At 38.7% G+C, this 9,942-nt stretch overlaps 1 protein-coding gene across 1 annotated transcript; it reads right to left on the reverse strand.

Moving 5' to 3' along the window:
- Window positions 1-6,666: 6,666 nt before the first annotated feature.
- LOC104438741 (GDSL esterase/lipase At5g45670) lies at window positions 6,667-9,295 on the reverse strand. Its single transcript, XM_039308498.1, has 3 exons — window positions 9,037-9,295; window positions 8,686-8,818; window positions 6,667-6,859 (listed from the first exon to the last, which is right to left on the reverse strand). Exons 1-3 carry the CDS (start codon window positions 9,293-9,295, stop codon window positions 6,667-6,669), a joined length of 585 nt encoding a protein of 194 aa, XP_039164432.1.
- Window positions 9,296-9,942: the final 647 nt, after the last annotated feature.

Below are 9,942 nucleotides of genomic sequence, written 5' to 3' on the forward strand. Positions count from 1 at the left end.
GGATAGGCACGATTGTTCTCTTGCACAGGTTCTCGTGGGTTGATAAGTTGTTCTAGCACAACTCCACATGAAAATTTTAATTTCTGGCATAGTGTTGAGGTTCCAAATATTCTTCTGGAGGGATTTGGGTGAATGATAAGAGGAAGAGGCTTAGTTGTGGTTCTGCTATTGTTCTTGTGAATGCATGCTATTGTAGGCATCTTTTATTGTGTATTTGTCTATTTTATACCTAGCCTACACCAACACATCTTCTTTTGGGGTAGTGCTCTGTGGTATAGCCTTAATTTCCTCTCCTATACACTCACTGAACAAAGAATTCAGATTTTGCTCATCCTATCACTGCTCATCCTAAGCATATAACTCTTCAGCTCTTTGGGGATCTTCTAAGTTGGCTAACCCTCCAATCAGTACTTGGGGTAGCCACATAACTCCTCGACTATCGATTGATTTTCCATTGCCACTGCTCACTTGATTGATGGATACATGGTGTCTCTTCCCGTTAACAGGCTTTACCAAAGGAGGCTCAGGAGCCTTTATTGGTTTTTTAAAAGTTCACTTCGGGGAAGTACAGTCCTTTGACAATTTTACTCCATAAGGTTGAGGGGGGATTGAATTTGTCTTCAGGCCTACTTTCCTAGCATGGTTTTCTTGAAAGTTATAAAATCTCCAAATCCAAGTCTCCCCTTCCATTTTCCTTAGCTTGAGTATCTCTCATCTCTTTCAGTGAATGCTTGCCTTTGATTTGCTCTATTTCCACCAAAAGGAAGCTATTCTCTATTCAATCACGAGAATATTGAAAATTAACATTGTATACTTGTGTATCACTTGTACTATAGATTTTATTAAAGTTTCCTTTCCTACCCTAGATTTGAGCTTCTCCTTCTAGCCTTCTAGGGGGTGCATGACAATTGATTATTTATGTTCCAAAAATAATTTTTTTATTCAAGACCTGTTTCTGGAATAGAAATCCGTTTGATAAACCTATTCCATTTCTCTATTTCTAGAATAGATTTTTGTTCCAGAAATACGTTTAGAACAGAAATCGAAGTAGAAATTTTCTACTTCTCTATTCCTGGAACAGAAATCATAAATAATTTCTCCCACAAAACTCTCTAAACCCTAATTTTGGTGACTCCCTCATCTCCTCTACGACATCTTTGCCTCCTCCTCCTCCTTTGGCTCTCCTCATCTCCTCGAGACATCTTCTCCTCCTCCACTGGACGCTCTCTGCCTCTCCTCATCTCATCGACGTCTGCTCGCGAATTCGCCCCCTCGCCGCGACCCACTATCCCCACTTGTCATCCAAGCACCCCTCGGCAACAAATCTCGTGCCTACACCCTCGCCGCTCCTTCCCCTGCGACGCCAGACCGCCCAGCATCTACAACTCAATCCCTACTCCACAGCGCTGATGCCAAAAGCCCTCTACAACAGATCTCGAGCACCGACGCTTGAGCCACTCCTGCTCTACTCCGTCTCACCAGAAGTTGCCACAGCCTCGTGACCTTAGCAATGCCACGCGACGCCCTCTCCTCATCCCCTCGATGTCGTTTCCTCCACCGGTTAGCTCTGCCTCTCCTCATCTCCTCGAAGTTGCCTCTCCTCATATCATCAACGCCGTCTCCTTATCCAACGATGAGCTACTCGCAAATCCGCCCCCTTGCCGCGACCCACTGTCCCCGCTTGTCGTCTGAGCACCCCTCGGCAACAGATCTCGCGCTTGCACCCCCGCCGCTTGTTCCCCTGCAACGCCAAACCGCCCAGCATCTATAGCTCGGTCCCTACTCCACCGCGCTAATGCCAAAAGCCCTCTGCAGCAGATCCCGAGCACCGACGCATGAGTCGCTCTTACTCTGCTTCGTCTCATTAGAAGCTGCCACCACCTCGCAACCTCAGCAACACCGCGTGACACCCTCTCCTCATCTCCTCGACGTCGTCTCGTCCACTGGTTAGCTCTACCTCTCCTAATCTCCTCGAAGTTGCCTCTCCTCATCTCATCAACGTCGTCTCCTTATCCAGCGACGAGCTGCTCCCGAATTCGCCCCCTAGCAATGATCCACTGTCGCCGCTTGTCGTCCGAGCACCCCTCGGCAACAAATCTCACGCCTGCACCCCATCGCTCATTCCCCTGCGATGCCAGACCGCCCAACATTTAAAGCTCGATCCCTGCTCCACCGAGCTGACGCCAAAAGCCCTCTGCAGCAGATCCTGAGCATCAACGCCTAAGCTGCTCCTGCTCTACTCTGTCTCACCAAAATCTGCCACCACCTTGCGACCTAACATCAGCAACGCCGCACGACGCCCTCTCATCATCTCCTCGACGTCGTCTCCTCCGCTGGTTAGCTCTACCTCTCCTTCATGTCTCCCTCATTTGTAAATTCTAGGGGCCCTACTAGATTAAATGATGCAGTTTTATATGAGTGTATGCATAACTCAACATCTGTGAACTATGAACGTATATTTGAAACTTCTGTGTAGGATTTTTTTAAACGAAACATCTGTGTGGCTGTTGTATTTTGTTATATTTGTGTGATGAATTATTTGACATCTCCATATTTCAAGTCTGGCTCTTTAGAATACCGATGATATAGACGAATGAATTAATATTTAGTGGGAATGTTCACTGCTGGTTATTATGAGCAAATAGATGGGGCATTGGTTGGTGGGAATGTTCCTTTTGCTTGCAATATATGGTTGCTTGTAAAATTTTATATGAGGATGATTCTCTTTTAATTTTCTTTGTGCATTTTGTTTTATTGATAGTCATAGAACATTATATTGATGTGATATCGACATCAAAGTCTATGCGCTTGAACTGGTACATCAATTGATATGGCTCATTTGATGCTCAACTAGTTAAGGTTAAATGACTTCCCAAAAAGAGGTTTGTATGGTAAAGTAGACTGAGCTTTTGATCAATGAGCTTGTAAGTTTGTTGGTAACAGAGGTAACAAAGGGAAATCTTACCACGTTTACCTACAACAAAATAGGATGGAATAACATACATGCCAAATTCAATAAACGGATGGGACTCCATTTTAGTATAGTTCAGTTGAAGAACGGAGTCAACAAATTAAAGAGATAGTATAGTAGTTTCAAGAAACTTTTATCACAATCTGAATTTGGATGGAATAATATAAACAATAAGGTTGTTGTGGAGGATCAAAGTGTGTGAGAGTCTCACATCAAGGTATCAATTTACCAGCCTCATTTTGTTCATATTGTATTGCAAGTTTTGATTATGTTGCTGACATTTGTCATTATTGTATAAATTCAGAATAATAGTGAATGGGCTAAATTCAGAAATGATGGGTTTTCTCAATATCCTGATTTGTGTATCGTGTTTGGTGATACATATGCTACTGGGGAGTATGCAGTATGAAATGCAGAAGAAGTGGTAGTGTCATTGGAGAGAGATGACAATGGTGGTGACGATGGTGATGGTGGTAGTGGTTATGCAGTAGGTGATCCAAAGGGATTTGATGAACAACATATTGATGAGGAAGTCTTCATACCTGATACAACTACTACCTCAAATCGTAAGAAACACAAGTAGAATAGGACTCCAAATTCTAAGAGAATAAGGAAGAGTAATAGATATGATGTTAGTGACACCTGCAAAGCCATTCAAGAAATGATTAAAATCAGGATGGCTTAATCAACAAGTGGCTCTGTGACCTCAGATGTCCCATCAATTGTAGACCCCTACTCCATAGCAGTCGTGGTTGCTATCCTAAATGGCATGCCTGATTTAGAGTGGAATTTTTACAACAAAGCTGTGAACCAATCATGCCTTAATGCCACTTGGAGAGAGGCTTTCATCATAATGCTACTTGAAAGGAGATGGGGATTTCTTGAATCTCTTTAAACAGATATTGAGCAGTATGCTATGGATTTATATATTTTGTTTAATTTCACTCTGTGACTTATGTATTTGAGATATTTTGGTCTTTTTATAATGCAATTATGAAAACTTTGTAGCTATTGTTGATTATTATTAGATTCCTTACTTATATATTGTGTTTATCTTATTTTTTTCATGTGATGGCATAGGTAATATGGAGAGGGATGAAAATAGCATGTATAGTGATCAAGTAGCAACAGGTGAATTGGTTGAACTAAACTTTGATGATTTTGATAACGATATTGTAATAGCATGGTTAAGCATGGTTGCGGTGGATATGTCTATGCACTCGAGAGAACCTATTAGGGATAGCATATTATTAGGACCCAAATGGATGAGAGAGGTTCTTCAAGGACATTCAGATAGAATATATGAATCTTTTAGAATGGAGAGACGTGTCTTTCCCAACCTTTGTGATTTGATAAAGGCAAGAGGTTGGCTGAAAGATAGTCGATATATAAAGGTAGATGAACAAATTGAGATATTCTTATTTATGATTTGTCACAATAATTTGAATAGAAATTTATGCAAGAGATTCTAACGTTCGGGACAAACTATTAGCAAATACTTCACTATAGTGTTGAAAGCAGTTCTCAAACTTGCAAAAGAGCTTATTGTACCACCTTCCTTTGATGTGGTCCCAAATGATATTCTTATGGATCCCAACCATAAACTTTACTTCAATGTAAGATTTTCTTACATTCATTTACAATATCGGTTTCATTTTGTTGCTAATCTTATATAACAAAATTACAGGATTGTGTGCGCGCTATTGATGGTACTCATGTTCATGCTTCTATATCTTTGTCGAAACAAATTCCATTTAGAGGCAGAAAAGGAATTACCACTCAAATTGTGATGTGTGTATGTTCGTTTGATATGAAATTCACTTTTGTGTATGCTGGTTGGGAAGGATCTGCCAACAATTGCTGGGTGCTATCAGCAGCACTCAAGACTCCTCGCTTGGAATTTCCTCGACCACCACTAGGTATTTACTTGTTCTAGAATTATCAATTTTTTTTAAGATTGTATTGTATTTACAAATCACTACTAATATATGAATACTTTGTTATAGGCAAATACTATGTTGTAGATTCTGGTTATGCATCAATTCCAGGATTCTTAACTCCTTTTAGACGTGAACGGTATCATCTAAATGATTATAGGGGTATAGCAAAACGCCCAAGAATAGCAAGAGAGTTGTTCAACTATAGGCATTCTTCACTAAGGAATGTCATTGAAAGATCATTTACGGCATTAAAGAATTGCTTCTTTATTTTGAAACGCATGCCTGCATTTGCAATTCGAAAGCAAGCACATGTTGTAATTGCATGTTGTACTATCCATAATTACATCCGTGATCAAGACAGGAGGGATAGAAACTTTTCCTTATATGGAGATCCAAAGTACTCATTTAAACCTACACAAGATGAGGTTATAAGCGATACATCGACTGAGGAGGAAAAGTGAGATGAATATGCTTAGAAAAAGTATTGCTAATAAGATGGCAAGGGATCATAATATGTCGGAGATTTCATGAAATTGTGTTTTCAACTTTTGTAATGTATTTCTATAATTTTGTATTTGGGGATTTCCAATATTTGCTTTTGTAATGTGATACTATAATTCCTATCTCAATTCTTGTAATGTGATGTTATACTTGAGGATTTCCCTTATTTGTAATGGTCATTTATGACAAGCTCTATTATACTTTGTAAAATTCGCCGCTTTTGTAAAATTTGCCGCAAATTGCCCAATACACTTCTTTGTGTTTCTTTCTAAAACGATTGCTTGATATTGTAAACCATCGCGGCGATCGACATGACACACTAGCATGAAGAGGATTAGAATATGGTTGCCCACCTTCATTCTACTAGAGTTTTGGGAACCTTCTATCATGCTCAAGAGTAATGCATATGGATCTATTTTTTCTATTGTATGGAGACTATTGATAAGTATATTGTTTAACCGTAATTGCCTATCTAGGTGGATGCTAAAGAATTTTGTGTGAAAATTTAGAAAATTTGATATAACAACTTTTACTTTGTATTTTTTTTTCAAAAAAGGGAGACTTTACCCAAAAAAAAAATCTCTTACTTTGTATTTGGGTCAATGGGTTCATAAGCATATGAAATTTGTAAGAATGGACATCTCATTTGCTCCAAAAAAAAATTTGTTTTAAGAAATAGAAATTTTATACTGTTATTAAACAAATTTCTATTTCTAAAATAGAAATTTTGTATCATTATCAAACAAATTTTTTTGCTCGAAACTCGTCCAGAAATAGAAATATAAAAATCTATTTCTCTTTCAGAACCTATTTCTAAAACATAATGATTATCATTCACCCCCTAGTTTCACGTTGACCCTTGCCAATATATAGGCAAACATTTGCTTCTTTGAACTCCACCAATTAGATGGAATGTCTAGGTACTTACCCATTTTTTTCTATCACGGGTGCTCTTAGGTTCCTCTGTTATGTTTTTTTTTGCAAGTTTGTTGGGCAACCACTACTAACATAAATCATTGACTTGTTCAAGTTTATGCCTTGACCCGTCGAGAAACCATATTGCTTCATAGGTATACAATGTCTAGGGTTTGAAAATTGGATTATAAAAAAATTAGATCCATTGAAATTGCGAATGTTCCAACTAATAATCAAATGAAAGTGATGAAAAAAGAAGTTAATTTACATTAGAATTGGAGATCTCTAATGTGCATTAGGAAAAAGTAGTTACCTCCAATCGTTGCTGGTCTTGCTCGATTAGTACAAATTGCTCAAGCGTGTAAAGCTTATTGTCTGGTATTCGTCTAGCATGAAGTAGTTGTTGATGTAATCGTTGCTTCCCATTCCTACTGTGTATATGCATTTGTTTAAGTATGCCGTAGCATTTAATCCTAGCATTTCTCTTACGCGTAAGATCGTGACTAAATGGTTTCGCAATTGATGGTTCAAGCTAATTCAATCACCCTATTGGAAGAGCATGTAAAAGATATGTTTTTGAATATACATATAAATAATAGAGGTAGACTTAAGGGGGCTAGCAGGTGACATCCGACCTAGCCATCTAGTACTTGGGGTCCATTTATTTTGCCGAAAACATTTTCCATCATTTGGTTTGCTTAGGAAAATGAATCAATCTAAAATATTTTTCTAGTTAACCGAAAAAGGTTTTCCTACTAAAATTTAAATTCAAGAAAATAATTTCTTCTTTGAAAAAATTGACAAAAGTTCTTTAAAATATGAGCAGGTGTCACGTTTAGACCCAACACTATGCGCTTGGGCACAAAAACCCTAACATTGGTTCCTGGTTCCAACATTAAGGATTAGGGCTCCATTTGTTAACATTTCTATTTCTCAATTTTTCTGTTATTTTGTTCCCCATAATAGAAAAGGAACAGAAATATGTCTAATAACATCAGTTAATTAATCTACTCCCCAGAATAAAAAAAAGTGGCTAGGAAATAGATTTGAAACAAGAATAAGAAGTAGGAAAAAATTATTTTTCGTTTTCAAGAACAATTTATAGAATAAGTTATTTTCTTTCTTTTCCTTTTTTTTTCTTTTCTTCTTCTTGCTCTTCTAATCGGTTTATTGCCTACTGTCTAACAACCAGCTAGAGAAGGAAGAAGAAGAGTGGAAAAAAGAACCACCGCCTGCGGTGGCCCAGTTGGATAAGTGCTCCCATGATCCTTTGCCAGAGGAGAGGAGTTCGAATCCCGCTGGTGGTATGGGATCTTAAGTGCGACATTGGGATGGTGGGTCCTCCGCTAGTGTCACCCCAGGGTTTATCCCCCGTTACCCCGGGCCTGTCGGGCTGTTTGTGTTTGTACGGTGCGCGGGTTCCCTAGGTCATAAAAAAAAAAGTGGAAAAAAGAAAAGAAAAAAAATCCCAAAAAAATAAAAAATTAAAAGAAATTCTATGTCTCAAAAAAAAAAAATTGTAAGTTGTACTAAACACATTTTTGTTCTTTTTCTATTCTAGAAATATAAATAGAAAAAAATTATAAAAAAAAAAATTATTCCCAAAAACAGAAATGTTATCAAACACACTCTAAATTTCTAACAACTGAGCCTAGGATCTCGATGCTCAAGTCCAGGCCTTTGGCATTCACACCCAAAGCCGAGCTGGAATTCTTGGTGCCCATACCTGATGCTCCAACACTCGAACTTGGGTCCATAAAAGCCATGCTCGAGCTCTAGTCTTGACCCTCAAGGTTGGGTACACAAAGAATGTGCACAGGTCCTTGGCACTTGAGTTTAGATCCTTGATTAATGAAACGTTTGTTCGCATAAAAATATTTAAAAAAAATCACAGTTTTAATTAATTTTTATTTTTTATAAAGTTGACTTTTTCATTTTTTTTCTTTCTTTTTCTTTTCTTCCTTTCCTTTTTGCTTCTTCCTCAGCCCATCGCCGGCCACAGCAACGGCTGACAAACTCGGGTCTCGCCAAATTGGGCGAGTTCATGCCTCCCTCTAGAGGTCATGAGGACGCAAGACTAGGCAAGCTTGCCGACCTTGGGCAATGTTTGAGCTCATCTATGGCTGATTGCCGTAGCCCACAACCAGCCAGGGAAGAAGCAAAAAGAATATAACAATGAAATTATTTAAAATTACAATTTTGTTGTTAATTTTACTTAGTATATTTTTCTTACCAAACAATGAAAAAATTTTATAATTTATTTTCAAATTTCAATTAAACATCGAAAAATAAAGTATTGTATTTTTTTTTTTTACGAAACAAAGTACGCTTAACCTTAAATTCTAGGTATCTGTGTACCAGTTGCTGTCCTGTTTCATCTCGAATGCCCCCGCCCCCGTCCCCGCGGATGCATAATTCACACCGATGAGTATCTCGCTGCCTTTTGCAGTAGCAAAGGGTTGAATGTATTTGTCAAACCCCAGAAGTCCGGCTGTAACAATTAAAAAAAAAAAAAACTGAATAGCAAGCCCATGAACGTAATTGGCGCACGCATGTAAACGCACGAAAGTTTTTGCTTTTTGGCCACCTAAGCAACTTCTAGGAAAGCATGATACTATGTTCAAGCCACGTTACGTTATGCTTGTCCAACATTTGACATGTACAGTTAGAAGGGTCGTTGAAACACAGAGAGCAGGTAAGAAAGCAGACCAATGATGTCGACGGACGTGCGGCCGTTGGTGAACCTTCCGGTCGCACCGTCGGGAAAGTCAATCCCAAAAGGAGGATAATTCGCTTTGGCCTGAGTCTCGAGATTGTTGTTGTTCCCATTATCGACGAGCGAGTCTCCGAATATGAAGTAACACGGGACTCGAGGAGCTCCGAGGACCCAGCTTCGTGAATGCGATGAGATGAAGAAGAGAACAGGTAGAATAACACTCCATGCTATATTGCACTCAAACGACGCCATTTCGAAATGGGAAATATATCTATGAAGAGAGTGTGAAGCTTTTCTGGTGTGCATGATATATGAACGAATCAAATAGACGGTGAACAAAAGGGTAAGGAGAGATTTCAAAGCTGGAAGTAATTGGTGACCGGCGATGAGAAGAACAGAAAGCAAGAAGAGGACTATTTGCAGGGCGGAGAAAGGAAGCTGTGGCGATTATCTACCGGATCATGTAAAGCATGATCACTTGCATAATGCCATAGCTTAAACACGTGATTATTTAGATCTTCGTTTTCTTCATATAATTCAATGACAGTTGACTTTTTCCATTCGCTCGAGCATTGCCCTCTCATTCTCTGGGGAAGGAAAGTAGAATGAAAAAGGTGATTACAAAGGAATTTGGTAACGTGAAGCGGAGGATATTGCTTAGAAAGCATCGCTTTGAATAATATCCCGTCGAGATATAATTGGCCTATTCCAGCTATTTTTGCCCATGAATGAACCCTAATATATATATAAAAGATGTTGTGTCCCACGTGCGTGAGATAAGCAAAAATATTAGCGTGTGTACATTGTATATCAATGATGAACGTGAATCCCAATTTAATTAGGGGAAGCTAAAATATTGTAGCTTACATAGAAAGGAAAAAGATATTTTGTAATAACAA

The sequence above is a fragment of the Eucalyptus grandis genome, chromosome 3, assembly GCF_016545825.1.
Source record: "Eucalyptus grandis isolate ANBG69807.140 chromosome 3, ASM1654582v1, whole genome shotgun sequence".
NCBI lineage: Eukaryota > Viridiplantae > Streptophyta > Magnoliopsida > Myrtales > Myrtaceae > Eucalyptus > Eucalyptus grandis.